The sequence below is a fragment of the Hypanus sabinus genome, chromosome 20 (genome assembly GCF_030144855.1).
Source record: "Hypanus sabinus isolate sHypSab1 chromosome 20, sHypSab1.hap1, whole genome shotgun sequence".
Taxonomy (NCBI): Eukaryota; Metazoa; Chordata; class Chondrichthyes; order Myliobatiformes; family Dasyatidae; genus Hypanus; species Hypanus sabinus.
This window is the reverse complement of record NC_082725.1, coordinates 11045319-11062554: the sequence shown is the minus strand read 5'-3', so window position 1 is coordinate 11062554 and position 17236 is coordinate 11045319. Positions and strand designations below refer to the sequence as shown.

Genomic DNA, 17236 nt, shown 5'->3' with positions numbered 1-17236 from the left:
TTCATACTTCACCGGAGTTTTAATGATCCTGACATTGTAATCAGCAGTAAATGAATGACATTGAAGCCACACACAAAATGCTGAAGGAACTCATTAGGTCAGGCAGCACCTACAGAGGGGAATAAACACTCGACATCTCAGGCCAAAACCTTTCATCAGGACTGGGAACGTAGGGAGAGAAGGGGGAGGGATACAAGAGCTAGAAAGTCATTGCTGATGACCAAAATTGAAATCTCCACCCAGTGTAAGCGCTCTTGCTACTTTAAGTACTTTGTCCAAGTGTGTTTCGACACTGAGCTTTGATTTCAAGTTTAAGTTTATTGTCATTGAACTGTATACACATATACAGCTAAATTAAACAATGTTGCTCTGGGAGCAAGGTGCAAAGCACAGTACATATACCATATAGAGCATTTAAAATAATATTCAGATTTAAAAAGTATTTTGTAGATGTACAAGTTGACATAAAGTGTGCATATGACATATAGTTAAATATACAACTGTATTACTGCTACTAAAACAATGTGCTGCTGATATTACTAATAATAATACTGCAGCTAATATTGTTATAGGAAGGAGGGTTATAGATGGTAATATTACCTACCTTTGGTTTTACCTGGCACCATGAAACCTCACGGGGCCTGCAGTCCAATGGCTATGTAATTTTTGAGGTCAGCATTACAAAAATAAGTTGGTGTTTTCCAAATGCCAGATCATTTACTGCTGTCATAACAAGGTATAAACTAAGTTTTTTGAAATACTTCTTTAGTTACTTGCCATTGCTTCACCACCTTCCCAACTGAGTTATAGGAAAAATAACACGAATTCACACCCTTACATCTATATGCCAGGTGTGATATTGAGGAACTTTTGTAGGAACATTGGGAAAAATCAGACAGCAACTCCTCAATTTTTTGGTTTATCTCTACATGAATGACTGTTAGTTTCCATCTGATTTATTCTGTAATAATAGTAAGTGCCATTAGTTACTCTTTATGTAGGTTATGGGCCATTACATCCAGCGTAAAACATAAGCAGTACATCTTTTCAAAAGACATCAGGCAAATTATGTTATCTCAAGTTTGTTCACCAAAAAAACACTTTTGATGCAAAATTGCTGGTTTAACCGTGACCACGCTCAACTAATTGCTCTGGCAAGTTAAAGTAAATTGGAGTGAGGGTACTCAAATTGAAATGTAATTCCACTTTCAGCCACATGATGGTGCAGCTGGATGCATAAATGTTTCACAGACGTTTTGAATTACATACAGGTGTATGTATATTTCTGCTAATACACACGAGCTAATAACAAAGCTACCATTTAAGCAAGAAATAAGATCAATATCACCTGAGAGTATTCCTTTTATTTTACCTTCTTAACTGAGGTCAACCTTTTTCCCCCCAAACACTGGGCCATTACTGCACATCACAGTTAGTGCTCTGATTCACAAGATGGCAGCTTGCATCATCTTGCAGACAACACAATAGGGTGAAAATTACTGAAGACGGTAAAATACATGACTCGGTTACATGGTGCTGGACCACCACTGAAGTAACTAAAGGATTACTTCACTGAGCGTTTGAATTGGTAAAATAAAATGCTGTTACAGAGTCAAGGAGTCATAGAACACTACAACACAGAAAAAGGTTCTTCAGCCCATCTACTCCATGTCTGACCAGTCTCATCGACCTGCATTCAGAGCTCAGTGTCATCACTGTTGCACCCCATCTCTGCTGCAGTGCTCTGTGACCAGCCCTCCATACCCCTCTATCCACGTAGCTACAGTATCCTATCCAAATGTCTCTAAAATGCTGAAATAGAATGCACACCTTTCACTTCTGCTGGCAGCTCATTCCACTTGCCACCCTGAATTAAAAAAGTCACCCTCAAACATTACACTTATCACCCTTAACCCATGACCTTTAGTTATTGTCTCACCCAACCTGCTTACATTTACCCTATATCAACCCCTCATAATTTTGTACACCTCTATTAAATCTCCTCTCATTCTCCTACACCCTAGGGAATGAAGTCATAACCTATTCAACCTTTTCCTACCACTCAGGTCCTCAAGTCTCGGCAACATCCTTGTAAATTTTCTCTACGCTCTTTCAATCCTATTGAAAGATAGGTAGGTGACCAAAACAGTGCACAGTACACCAAATTAGACCTCACCAGAGAATCAAAGTTGGAGAGGATCAGCAACTTTAAATTCCTCTGTGTTAATATTTCTGAGGACCTGTTCTGGGTCCTGTATGTATGTAGTGCGGTTACGAAGGAAGCATGGCAGTGCCTCTACTTCTTTACAAGTTTTCGAAGATTTGTCATGAAATCTAACACCTTGACAAACTTCTTTAGATGTGTGGTGGAGAGTATATTGACTGCCTCACAGCCTGCTAAGGAAACATCAATGCCCTTGAATAGAAAATCCTATAAAAAGTAGTGGATACGGCCCAGTTCATCATGGGTAAATCTCTCCCCACCATTGAGCACATCTGCATGAAACAATGTCATAGGAAAGCTGCGTCACCAGTGACTGCCACCACCCAGGAGATATTCTCTTCTCATTTCTGCCATCAGGAAGAAGGCACAGGAATCTTGAAACCAACACCACCAGGTTCAGGAACAGTTATTACTCCTCAACCAGCAGACTCTTGATCAAAAGGGGATCATTTCACTCAACTTCACTTGCCCCATCACTGAACTGTTCACACAACCTATGGACTCACATTCATAGACTCTTCATCTGATGTTCTTAATATTTATTGCTTAGTTATCTATTATTTATATTTCTTTATTTTTGTACTTGCACAGTTTGTTGTCTTTTGCACTCTAGTTGAATGTCTATGTGGTCTTTCATTGATTCTGCTATGGTTATTATTCTATTATAGATTTATTATGCACACAAGAAAATGAATCCCAGGGTAGTATATGGTGACATGTACTTTGATAATAATTTTACTATGAACCAACGTCTTATACAACTTCAACGTAACATCCCAAATCCAGTACTCAATACTTTGATAGATGAAGCAAATGTGCCAAAAACTCTCTTTATGACCTATCTACCTGCGACACCACTTTCAAGAAATTATGGATCTGTATTCCTAGATCCCCCTGATCTACTGCACTCCTCAGTGCTCTACCGCTCTCTGTTAAGGGATATACAGCTACAAACTCAGGCCTTTAGTACAGACATTTGGTAGTAGTTCTGATAAAACTTTGCTAGGCCATTTCAAAGGAGGGCATTGATGACAAATGCTTTTAACTTTGTTGTTACAATCCCTCATTCAATTGAAAAGCACCTGGAGATTGTTGTAGGGGAACGAGTAGTGAGAGTCAATAACAATTAAATAGTGATATAGATTGTGCCAATGTGGCAATAAGGAACTGCAGTCTAGAGACATGGAATGCAGCAGTGATGACACTGACATTTCAGGAACGTCACTAATTGTGTTATAGCATGCACCCATTGTTGTTGTAACGGAAGATTGGATTTACTGTTAGACCTATCAATAATCATTTTATTCTGTAATTTTGTAGTCTTCTACTTAACAAGTCTTTGTATAGCCACCATTTTGTTATCAAAAGGTAATTTTACCAGTAACATTGACAATGGAGAATGTAAAAGCTGCATGAGAATGTAAGAGTTGCACCAAATTCATGCTCAGAGAGATCAGTTTTGATTGGTCTCCTGGTGTGCACCAGTATTTCGAGCAACAACTCTGTGTGATCTTTTCTTCTACAGAGATATAATTGAAGGACAGAGCTGGAAGGTGGGACCAAGTTGCATTGCTCCGTTTCATCTGATATGTTGGATATGGAATGTCTCCCTCTGCCATGAACGTCCTCTAATCCTATGAAAATTGGGGAACCCATCTCAATGGCTGGGTTCAAAGTTCAAAGTAAATTTTATTATCAAAGTACATAAATGTCACCCTATACAACCCTGAGATTCATTTTCCTGTGGGCCTACTCAGCAAATCCATAGAATAATATCTATAACTGGAGCAATAAATATCAATCAGAGTGCATAAGATAACAAATACAAATAAATAACAATAAATAATGACATGAGATAACAAGATAAAGAGTCTTTAAAGTGAGATCATTGGTTGTGGGAACATCTCAATGGATGGGCAAGTGAATGTAATTATTCTCTTTTATTCAACAGCCCGATGGTTGAGGGGTAGTAACTGTTCTTGAACCTGATGGTGCAAGTCCTGAGGTTCTTGTACCTTCTACCTGATGGCACCGGTGAGAAAAGAACATGGCCTGGGTGGTGGGATCTCTGATGATGGATGTTGTTTTTGTGACTGTATTTTGTGTAGATGTGCTCAATGGTTGGGATGGCTTTACCAGTGATGTATTCCATTAACATTTGTAGGATCTTCCCGTTCAAAGGGATTGGTGTATCCACATCAAGCCATGATAGGTTTGTTCCTATCTCAGCATAGCGCAAGTGCCACATCAAATGTCCCATCCCCCCATACTACTCCATCAGCCCAACGTCCAGTTCCTCTTTTGACTTACTTACAAGTTGCTCAGTGACCAGTTCTTGCCTCCCAGCACTCGGTACATCCAAATTGGTCTGCTTCCCAAAAGTTCCGGACAATGGACTAAAAACACGGAAAATGGACTAAAATCACCTGCCCTTTCCTCTATTAATATCCCTTCAAGTCTCAACTGTTTCCAAAAATAAAAATGACAGAAAGTTTGACAGGCACATGTTGGAATCATGAAAGATAGAATCCAGCAAGCACCATATATTTTCTTTTTCTGGTCTTCACCCATGTTGCATATTGATAAGGAGAAGTTCTCCTGCTGAAGACTCTCAGCCCGAAACATTGAGTGTTTATTGCTCTCCAGAGGTCATACCTAACTGGCTGAGTTCCTCCAGCAGTTTTTGTGTGCACTGCTCTGGATTTCCATCCTCTGCAGAATCTCTTGCATTGATGCATTTTCCTGAATGTTTGGAGGCTGCACAATTGCAATGATTGCACTGCTGATTGTATCCACGTTTGTGAGAAACTACTCATCTGCAAAGCCAAGGATCTTTCTGACTGGCACCTTTTCTGGCAAAGTTGACAAAATTGGAGCTTGAGATTTAAATAAGTAAATCAATGTTGCTAAAATTGTATACATGATATGGTTTGCTTCAAAGTAGTATTTAATTTTTTTGATAAATTTTGATGATGGAAGAGTTGACAATTGTAAAATTATAAAAGGAAATTCTGGGGGAAGTAAATTTCCAATTGAATATTCATCACAGAATAGGCCCTTCTAACCTATCAGCAACTCACCTATTTAACCCGAGCCTAATCACAGGACAATTTACAATGACCAATTCAGCTACTAACTAGTATGCGTTCAGACTGTACTGGAGCACCAGCAGAAATGCATGTGGTCATGTGAAGAACGTACAAACCCTGTACAGACGGCACCGGAACTGAACTCTGATGCCCCAAGCTGTAATAGTGTTGTGCTACTGCTACGCTACCAAGGCACCCTCCCCCCATCCACAACTTGTTTCAATTATTAAATACATATGCTCCAAATACACACATAAATGGAGCATAGGCATATTAGCTTTATATGTGCTTGTAAATTTTTGCAAATTAAAGAAAGATGGAACTAATTAAATAAGGTATGAGACTAACGTTCACTTACAAATGATGCTTACGGTATTGAATTAGGAAGGCATGGAACCTGATCTGAAAAAGCAGGAAGGAATGCTGGAGGATAAACTGTGTGGGTCCCAAAATTAATTGTTAACAACTTGGTTCTCATAAAAAAAAATCCAGATAAGTGTTAAATTATCAAAATCAGGTCTAAAATTTGCAATATGTTATTTCAGAAACATATACCTACCCTGAGAGTGATAGGTCCACTTTCCTCTCCTATCAGATTCCTTCCTCTTCAACTCTTTATCTTTCCTACCAATCTGGCATCACCTATCACCCTCTAGCTGTCCTCTTTCCCCTCCCTCCACCTTTTTATTCTGCCGTCTTCCCCCTTCCTTTCCAGTCCTGATGAAAGATCTTGGCCCAAAACGCCGACTGTTTATTCATTTCCATGTGTGTCCTCAGGCTTCCTGATGGTAGCAATGAGAAGAGGGCATGTCCTGGATGATGGATGCTGCTTTCTTGAGGCATGTGTTTTGAAGATTCTTTCCATGGTGATGAGGTTAGTATCTATGATGGAGCTGGATGGGTTTGCATCTTTTTCCCAATCCTATCCAATGGACCCCTCCTTACCCGACAGCGATATAACCAATTAGAATGCTCTTTCAAAGACAATCGCAGGTACCATTCAGTTCCAATATTTTAAGTTTTATTTTATTTAGAGATTCAGCACAGTAACAGGCCCTCCGACTTGATGAAACCGCACTGCCCAGTCACACCCATGTGACCAACTATCCTGTATATCTTTGGGATGTGGGAGGAAACCGGAGCACCTGGAGGAACCCATGCAGTCACAGGGAGAACATGCAAACTCCTTGCAGACAGTGAAGGAATTGAACCGGGGTTCAGTTTCCGCTGACATTGTAATAGCATTATGTTAACCGCTAGGCTATCGTGCTGCCCTAAGTCTTTAGAATTCAGAACAAAATATCATATTCAGTGCAAGATCTACAGTACTGTGCAAAAGTCTCAGGCACATCACACCACACACACACACACACACAGACTTCTAAGACTTTTTGCACAGTACTGTATATTATGAGTTTCCAATACCAAACACTACTGAGCTAATACAAAGCTAAGAAGTCTTTCCCAACCACCTTCCTATTTTAACCAATATACAATACTGTGCAAAAGTCGTAGCACCCTAGCTATACATGTGTGTCCAAGACTTATGCACTACACTGTATAAACAAATGCCAAAATGTCTGGGAATCTACTTCACACAATGAAAATGGAATAAAAATTTAACAGTATCTGTTGAAAGGAAAACTGGTGAATATCTTACAATTATAATGACCCAGGATACTACCGCTGGGTCTGTGCTGATTCCCAGGGAGCTATCCCATTAGTTCCAATGCCTCCTCCTTTATTTCACTGTACTTCTCTCTCATGCCCACGGCGTCACCTTTAATTTATTTTTTAATTTACTGTGTGAAGGTCTACACTCAGTGGCTACATTGTTCAGTACCTCCTGTTTCTAATAAAGTGGCCAGTGAGTGTATGTTCATGGCCCTCTGCTGCTGTAGCCCACAAGATTTGATGTGTTGTGCTTTCAGAGATCTTCTTCTTACGCTGGCAGCTCATTCCACACTCTAATACCCATCTGAATGAGGAAGTTTCCTCTTATGTTCCCCTTAAACTTCTCACCTTTCACCCTTAACCCATGACATCTAGTTTCAGTCCCACCCAACCTCAGTGGAAAATTATAAGATCTAGGTTATCTTAGGTTACTCTCAGCTTGGACCAGTCTGACCATTCTCCTCTGACCTCTCTCATTACCAAGGCATTTTCACTCACAAAACTTGCACTCACTGGATGTATTTTGTTTCTTGCACCATTCTCTGTAAACTTTAGAGACTGCTGTACCTGGAAGTCGCAGGAGATCAGCAATTTCTGACATACTCAAACCATCCCATCTGGCACCAACAATCAACGATCATTCCACAGTCAAAGTAATTTAGATCACATTTCTTCCTCATTCTGATACCTGAACAACAGCCAAACCTCTTGACCATGTCTGCATGCTTTGAGTTGCTGCCACATAATTAGCTGATTAGATATTCACATTAAAGAGTAGGTGAAGAGGTGTCATAACACCATGCTCGCCTATGTGATATGACATGGCACATGATGATAATGATGTATAGGTATACCTAATATAGTGGCCACTGAGTACACAGTGAAAAGTTATCCCTATGGCTATGAAAGGGGCAGAGGACTTACAGGAAATCCCAACAGCTACAAAGGGATTGTGAAAGTCTTGCAGATTCAGCAGCAAAGGTCAGGATTCAACCTGAGTTCCTGGAGCTGTGAAACATTGACAGCTGCCACAGCGTGTTGTCTTATTTGAAGGGAAAAAGCAGAGTTGTGAACTTTAGTACACAGCTCTACCAGATGGTGGGGCACAGGAATCAAACGGTTTCCACCAGTGCCATATCATTCTATAATATTGTAAATATCTAAAGAATATTTCAAAAAAAACATATTTGTCCCAAGAATGTCTATTCACTTCAGTGGCCTTATCGACAAAAAGCAATCTGCATATTTTTATAATTTGTGTTTAGTCCTTAATTTTAATAGAAATTCAGTATCCTAAACTCCAGGCCAACTATTTAAATACAATTAAATTGCAGTCAGAATTTTAAAACAAGCACAAATTATTTTAACATATTAAATGAAAATGTGGGAAAGTCATTAAAAGTATGTTCATACATAAAACAATCAGAAAGCAGGAAACTTTGAAATAATGTGACTGGAAAAATACACTAGACAAATAGGTAAAGTCAACTTGGATTAAAGCAAGCTACTTCAAAACAAGGTAATTCCAGATTCTGCAATACATTGTGAAGTTGGTTTTAGTGCATATACACAGAAATTCAGAAAACTAGGAGGAGGCTAGTCAGCACTTTGGGCCAATTCTCTTCTTCAGTAGTGAACATCTATCATCAAAGATCCCCACCATGTGGGCCATGCCAGCTTTTTGCAACTACCATCAGACAGTACAGAAGCCTAAAAGTCCCACACCACCAGGTTCAAGAACAGCTATTCCAATTGTACGGTAAACTCTGCCAGCCCTGTCATGGGCGCTAGATTCCTCACCTTCGAGGACATCTTCAAAAGGCGATGCATTGAAAAGATAGGCATCATTAAGGACACTCACCACCCAGGACCTGCCCTTTTCTCATTACTACAGCAGAGAGGAGGTACAGATACTCAATGTTTTAGGAGCAGCTTCTCCCAATTCGCCATCAGATTTCTAAATGGATGATGAACTAACCCATGAATACTACCTCACACGTTTTGCTCACTACATATGTAATTTAACTTTTATTCTATATCCATATATATTTCTTATTGTAATTTATAGTATTTTTATTTATTGCATTGTATTGCTGCCGCAAATCTAATTTCATGACATTTGTCAGTGATATTAAACCTGATTCTGATTCACTTGAACCTACCAGGCACTGAAGACTATGTGTGTCAAGTGCTGGGAGATGAGAATAATATGGACGGGTACCCACTGGCTGGCAGATATGTGGTGGCTGTTTCCATGCTGTATGACTCTGTGACTCTTTGGATCAAAATACTATCTTTAACTGCTTTTAATAGCCATGGATGGGTCATCTTTTTATATGCATTTCTTCTTACGCAATTGAAATATAACTATTGTCCAGAAAAATGAAGATTTCACACTGACACTGATGAGGCAGACACATGAAATTTGCATTTTGTGCGTGCACGCGTCATTTATGAATCTGACTGAAAATGAATGCTTTTACCTTCAGCCTACTGTAAACAGTAATCATTTATATAATAGGAAAACTAAGACATAATGAGGCAATGTTGCAACTCTGTAAAGCTTTGGTCAGAGCACACATGGAACATTGTGTTACCTTCTGGTCTCTTCATTATAGGAAGTATGTTTAAGTTTCAGTGCGGGTGCAGAGGAGATCTACCAGGATGCTACCTAGATTAGAGAACATGGCTCTACGGTTGAGAAAGCAAGGCTTTTATCTTCAGAGCGAAGGAGGATGAGAGGTGATTTGAACAAGGTGTATTAGATTATCACAGGCATAGTTAGAGTGGATAGCCAATGACTTTTGCCCAGAGCAGTGATGGCTAACACCAGAGAACATATTTTGAAGGTGAGTGTAGGAAAGTTTAAGGGAGACATCAGAGGTAATTTTTTTTTAAACATAGGGAGTGTTAAGAGCCTAGGTCAACTGCCAGGGGTGGTGATAAAAGCTAATGCATTGGGAACATTTAAAAGACTCTTAGATAAGAACATTGATGAAAGAAAAATGGAGGGCTAGCCTGGAGGGGAGTGTTAGATTGATCTTGGAGTCGGTTAAAAGATTAGTCCAACATAATGGATTGAAGGACATGTACTCTGTAAGCAAAAGCAGTTAATTATTCAGAGTACATTGGTACTTTATACCAATAAAAAGAAAAATCATACTGCCCCCTTGTTTTAAGATAAATAAACTGCATTTATATATCACCTATTACATTCTTAAAATCAGTGAATTACATTTGAAATGTAATCACTGATGGTATGTAGGCAAATACAGTGGCTAACTTGTACACAGGGAAAACCTACATATTGTCCTGAAAGGAATCATTTCCTTTGGGTAGACTGGATGAAAAGTGGATGCAGGCCATGGCATGAGGAGAACATCTTGTTTTTCAATAAATAATGTCATGGTGCAATTCACATTCATCTGAACAAGCAGAGTTGGCTTCTGTTTAATGCCTCACCTGAAGAAATTGATTGGAAAAAATAGCTCTCCTCCAGCGCAGCACCGAACTCTGTGTCTATACCATATGCTCGAGGTCCGGAGTGAAATGCAAGTTAGTGTCAACAGAATTATTAGATTATTTTTCCTCTGTTCCACACTTCCTAATCAACTCTGACTTAAATCATACGTATCCAAGAAAATACATCAGTAGATTACATATTCACTTGAGCCTACTTTACCTGTCAAGAAGATTATGACTGATCTCATTACTGCATGACCTCAGTTCTCCATTTACACCATGATGTAATGTTTCATATTTCTGCAGAGCATTCTGACTGGTTGCATCCCAGCATAATATGGAGGCTCCAATGCACAGGATCGCAAGAGGCTGCTGAGGGTTGTAGACTCAGCTAGATCCATTACCAGCACAGCCCTACCCACCATCGAGGGTATCTTCAGGAGACAGTGCCTCAAGAAGGCAATATCCATCACTAAGGACCCTCACCATCAGGGATATGCCTGTCTGCTCATTACTACCATCAGGGAGGAGGCACAGAAGCCTGAGGACACACGTTCAATGATTCAGGAACAGCTTTGCTCCCCCTAACATCAGGTATCAAATGGTTTGTGAGCCTGTGAAAACTATTTCATTAAACAAATATTTTGTAATACTTACTTTGTAACAAAGTAATTTTCTGCCTTTGTAATGTACTATTGCTACAAAACAATAAATTTCACAAATCGTTCTAACATCGTCCAAAAATATCCAAAGACTCTGCTTCCACGATTAAGTTCAAGTTTAATTGTCATTCAGCCATACATGAATACAGCCACATGAAACAGTGTTACTCTGGTGCCAAGGTGTGAAACACAGTACCTGCAGTCACACACTGCATAAGACACATATAGAACATGAAAGGCAGCAGTAAAATACAGTCACACACAAAGAAGTGTTATTTTCTTTCACTGCCCTTGCGGAAGAATATTCCACACAACCACCACCCTCAGTGAGAAAACATCACCTCATCTCTGCTTTAAACAGGCAACCTCTTGTTTTTAACCCCTAGTTGTAGACTCTCCCATAAGAAGATAAAATCTTCTCCACCTCCAACCTGTCTAGACCCACTATTTGTTTCAAACAAATACCCTTCTAAACTCCAGTGGATAAGTCTAGACTGCTTAATTTTTCCTCATGATACAGACCAGCACCCATCTGTTATCAACTGAGTAAACCTTCCCCGATTCGCTTCCAATATATTTGCATTTCTCTTTAGGTATGGAGAACAATACATATTGGTCTCACCAATGCCTCATACAACTGAAGCATAACATCCCTACTCTTGTAATCAATTCTCCAAACAATAAGCAATACAATTCCCTGAAATTTCCTAATTGCTTGCTGTATTTTAGCATTTTGTGAATTAGCTACAATTTCTTGCCATTATATTTCCCGTTTGAATATACAACCACATTTTTCTCGCTTACTCCACTTGCCAGATCTTTGCCTACTGCATAACCTATCTATATCTCTTTTTAGCCTCCTTATGTTGTCTTTACAACATGCTTTCCTACGTATCTGTGTCACAAGCCAATTTGGCAACTCTTTCTTTGACGCTGTCATGTTGGGAAATGCTGAGGTCATAGTAAAGATTCCTCTAGCACACCACTCATGACATTTTGCCAATCGGAAAAAGACCATGTTAGCCACTCAATTTTCTGCCTAAGTCAATATATTACATCCTCCACCATAAGCTTTCACTTTCTGCAATATGTCATCCCTTTGAAATGTCATCCCAAATTACCTCTGGCAATCTAAATTCTTCCATTAGTTCCCCTTTATCCACAACATTTGTTACTCATTTGGTCGAGGCAGATGCATTACAGACATTTAAGAAACTCTTAGACAAAAATGAAAGAAAAATGGAGCGCTAGGTGGGAGATAAGGGATAGGTTGATCTTGGAGTAGGTTAAAAGGTCGGCACAATATCCTGGGCAGAAGAGCCTGCCTTTGCTGTACTGTTCTATGTCTATGAAGAATTATCCACATTGTTCAAAAGCAGCTGTCACCTAACTCAACTGCACATTCTTAGTAAAATTTATTTTCAACAGTCATGACATCCTAAGCAAAAGCTGCAGCTAAATTCTTCTACTAACTTAGTCTTACTCGAGAGGACAGTAGATCATTGATAAGATGCAACACTCTGGCAAATTCTTGCATAAATTCCTCAAAAAGAACTCTATGCTGGCACCATAAATTTCCAAAATTTAAAGTTGACTATCAGTGGTCACTACAAAACAATACACTCATTAGATGTTATTCCAGAAGTACAGTATTACATCATTGTAGTATCACTGTTCATTCTTCTAATAGAGGTACATCCACTATACTGTTGGGGATAAAGTTCCAGGACTTAGTGACAATATGGACTGATGATATAGTTCCAAATTAGGACAATATGGGATTTGGAGGAGAACCAACAGACATTGGTGTCCCTATTCACCAGTGGTCTTTCTCCTTTTTGGTAGAAGAGGTTTGCTGGTTTGGGACATGTTTCAGGAGCAGACTAAGTGAGTAACTGTAGCCACTCAAAGTAGTTTGATGTCTAAGACTATTTCCTGTCATTTGGCACAAGTTCCTCAACATCTGCATGGTTTATCTAAGAATTTTGGGCAAGATCAAGTCTAAGAATATGTAGGTTTGGGATGTAGGTTTTGCAAGAACAGGAAAGAGGGTTGTACAGTAATTTCCCAAGCTCTTTGGTGACCAATCTGTCTATTACTAGCTGATTAGATCTTACCATGAATAATCCCCATCAATGATCCCAAATTTTGCTGACTAGAACAATGTCCTTTTCATCACAATCCCAAAACACCAACATAAAATCATTACAAATTAAATTTATGAATTAAACCAGGACAAACACTATAAACTGAATTTGTGCTGCACTTCAGATACACCAAATATATATCAAGCTGCTTCTCTGGATTAGTGGGCGAATTCTTTCGAAGCACTGACAATGATCGCTCCAGGAAATTTCAGCAATTACACATTTTCATCTTAGGAACTTGGTGAACTGGTTGGAGGAGAATCTAAATATGCATAATATCTAAATAAACTATTTAAAACATCTTAAGAGAATCTCTTAATGTTGAGTTTTAGAGTAGTTGTTAATTATTTTAGGATGTAGTAAGTAGACCTCACCCACCTTTACTGATTACTGCAAGACTTCTTCATGGCAAAGCAATGCATTTACAATAAATGATGTCAACATTAAAAACTACATAATAATCAAGTGCCTTTGAAAATTTAAGAAATAATGCATATTTATTTATCTAATAATTTCTCTGTTTAAACAGAAGCAAAGCAGAATCTCATGCTATATCAAGAATTCAAATTCTAGTACTATGAACTTTATCACAATAATTAAACATCAACTGCCCTTCTGGGTACTGTACTAAAAAGAATGTGTCCCAAGAAATACAACATGTTGTAAGATGTATTGCTCACATTGAAAAATAAAACACATTTGAATGTTTAAAAACACACTAGAATGTTTGTATATTACTATTTTACAGGCTTGAATTTAAATTTCATTTTATAAAGCAAATACTGATTCTAATTTTGTAGTATCTTCTTACCTTGTTAATGATGTAAACGACATCACCACGTTTAAAAGATAGTTCATCAGTTTGCTCCCCTGAGCAGTCCCACAGTCCTTGGTAGTAATTGGCATAGTCAGTTGCCTTCTCTGAATTTAAAAAGAAAACAAAATATCATTACTCCAGAACTAATTCAAATCTAATCCCCTGGTGAGGGATTAAAATAAACATATTGATACTTCTTCACTTGACGTTTTCAGGTTGGTTGAATTGGAATCTCAAATCTGCTAGATAAATGGAAGAAATCAATTTCTTGTCACAACTAAAACTGCATTAAAGAGTTAGTCAGCTCTGTACAAGGGCTTCTACTGCAGAAGATTTTTTCTGAAATAAATAGGTAAGAAATCATGATTGCAAGTGGCTGCTAGTACTGATTTTACTTGCAAGTGGTTTTGCTAACTTATCATCGGCCCAGAAATTGTCTGCGCAATGAAGCCCAGGAGGCTACCTGAGTAAATATATTTAAGACAAGGTTGGATAGATTTTTGCATAGTAGGGGAATTAAGGGTAATGGGGAAAAGGCAGGCAGGTGGAGATGAGTCCATGGCCAGATCAGCCATGAACTTATTGAATGGCAGGGCAGGCTCAATGGGCCAGCTGGACTCCTGCTCCTATTTTATATATTTTTATGTTCTTGTGTTGTAACAGCAACACTGGGATTACATGTCTTATAAAAAATAAATATATATTGTGATCTCTGATCAGTCAGTGACAAATCTGCAGCACCATTTATAGGCACAGAATTATAGAGCACTGCAGCACAAAAACGGGCCCTTATACCCATCTAGTCCATGCTAAACTAGTATTCCCATCGACCTGCACCCGGACCATCTAGTCCATGCTAAACTAGTATTCCCATCGACCTGCACCCGGACCATCTAGTCCATGCTAAACTAGTATTCCCATCGACCTGCACCCGGACCATCTAGTCCATGCTAAAGTAGTATTCCCATCGACCTGCACCCGGACCATCTAGTCCATGCTAAACTAGTATTCCCATCGACCTGCACCTGGACCATAGCTGTCCATACCCCTCCCATCCATGTAATTCACTTAAATGTTGAAACTGAACCAGCATCCACCACTTCCACAGGCAGCTCGTTCCACACTCTCACCAACCTTGTGTTGGAAAAATAATTTGATATGCCAGAGCAAGTATTGGGATTGATCAAAGTTCAATTCCCACTGTTGTCTGCAAGGAATTTGTACATTCTCCCCCACTGTGAGTGTTCTGGGTGTTCCACATTCCTCCCACGTTCCAAAGATGTACAGATTAGGGCCATAACTGTGGGCATGCTACATTGGTGCCTGAAGCCTTTGAATGGAAAATCCTACAAAGAGTAGTGGTTACGACCCAGTCCATCATGGATAAAGCCTTCCCCACCATTAGCATATCTGTATGAAACACTGTCGCAGGAAAGCAGCATTCATTATCTCATGTTCATAGTTTTACTGCATTTCCTAGATCACATTTGGTAACCTGCTGAATGATTCAGTATTGTCTCAGAGTCCTAACCTACCAATGCCTTTCTAATGGCCTGGTTAAGATTTCTACTGCTATATGCTGTGAGTTATTTTACTTTAGCAGCTTTCTGTAAAAGCAGTGAGCCCTGCTGGTAAGATTGTTTTGGCTTTGGCAAAAGATAAGGAGCTATGTTGTCCAACTTAGGAATGTTGTGTCAGCCAATCAGGTGTGGGACGGCATGGAACATTCTCGAGAGCTGAGCAGGAGGAGATTTCTAAAAGACAGTAGTCTGGTTTGGGGTCTTTTGGTGGGAGGTGCAGAGAGAAGAGCACCAAGGAAGATGCTTGGAGGATCCCATCAGAAGGAGAAACCCTGCTGCACGGAGTGCTTCACGAGGTGGAGTTCTACCTGTGGGTGGTGACTAAAGCTAATCGCAGCTACTACAGAAATGAACTCCAAAGTTTATGTCTATACTTAGATTGGTTTAACTGTAATGGGTCCTTTTATCTTTCTTTTTTCTTTCTCTGTTAACTGTTTGATAAAATTGACAATTGGTCAGTGTATATTTATGTTGGTGTATGATCCATCAGTTCTAAGCTACCGATAACTGTATGGGCAGTATATATACACCATTCGCTCAAATCGAGGTTCCTTTAATCAGATCATCCCCATGCTCGTGTTTGGTTCATACAGGAACAATCTAGATGTGTCTTGAATATGAAAGGCAACCTTCTCACCACTGAGTCACATGGCTGTTAGCAGAGTCAGCTGATGAGCCAAGTTGGTGTACGAGCCTCGGGGAGACGGTTGCACTATGACGAACATTGTGGTATTAAATCAACAATTTATTTCAATGAATTCCCATGGCTGTGGCTTTTATTTATTTATTTATTTATTTATTGAGCTATAGGCCTTTCCAGCCCTTCGAGCCACACTGACCAACCATTCCTCAATTTAATCCTAGCCTAATCATGGGACAATTTACAATGACAAAACCACTAATCAGTATGCCTTTGAACTATGGGAGGAAAGTGGAGACCTGGAGTAAATCTATGGGGAGAACGTGCAAACTTCTGACAGGCAGTGGTGTGATAATTAGCTGTTCAAATAATTTGGAGAATTTATGTAACATCACAAGATCATAAGGTCTTACAGCACAGAAACAGGCCCTTTGTCTCACCAGATCGATGCTCACTACCTAACAACTGGAATCATAGAGTAAGAGAACACTATGGCCCATCAAGTCCATGGCGGACCATTAATCTGCAGGTTCCATTGATACACACCCAGACCAAAGCTCTCTATATCCCTCCCATGTACCTATCCAAATTTCTCTTTAAAGTTGAATTTGAACCCACATCTACCACTTCCACTGGCAGCTCAATCCACATTCGCACCATCTTCTGAGTGAAGAAGTTTCCCCTCATGTTCCCCTTAAACATTTCACCTTTCAACCTTTAGCCATGACCTCTAGTTCTAGTGTCACCCAACCTCAGGGGAAAAAGCCTGCTTGCATTACCCTATTTATACTCCACATAATTCCGCATACCTCCATCAAATCTCCCCTCATTCTCTTCTGGTCTAGGGAATAAAATCCTAACTTATTCCACCTTTCCCTATACCTCAAGTCCTCAACTTGCGGCAACATCTTTGTAAATTTTCTCTGCGCTCTTTTAATCTT

The 17236-nt window shown here is 39.4% G+C and overlaps 1 protein-coding gene across 1 annotated transcript in view; it reads right to left on the bottom strand.

Moving 5' to 3' along the window:
* Window positions 1-17236, bottom strand: part of skap2 (src kinase associated phosphoprotein 2) — a 244576-nt gene that overhangs the window by 29865 nt on the left and 197475 nt on the right. The window contains exon 11 of the mRNA XM_059945083.1: window positions 14070-14179. Coding sequence (XP_059801066.1) covers window positions 14070-14179 — 110 coding nt within the window. The remainder of the gene's footprint in view (window positions 1-14069; window positions 14180-17236) is intronic.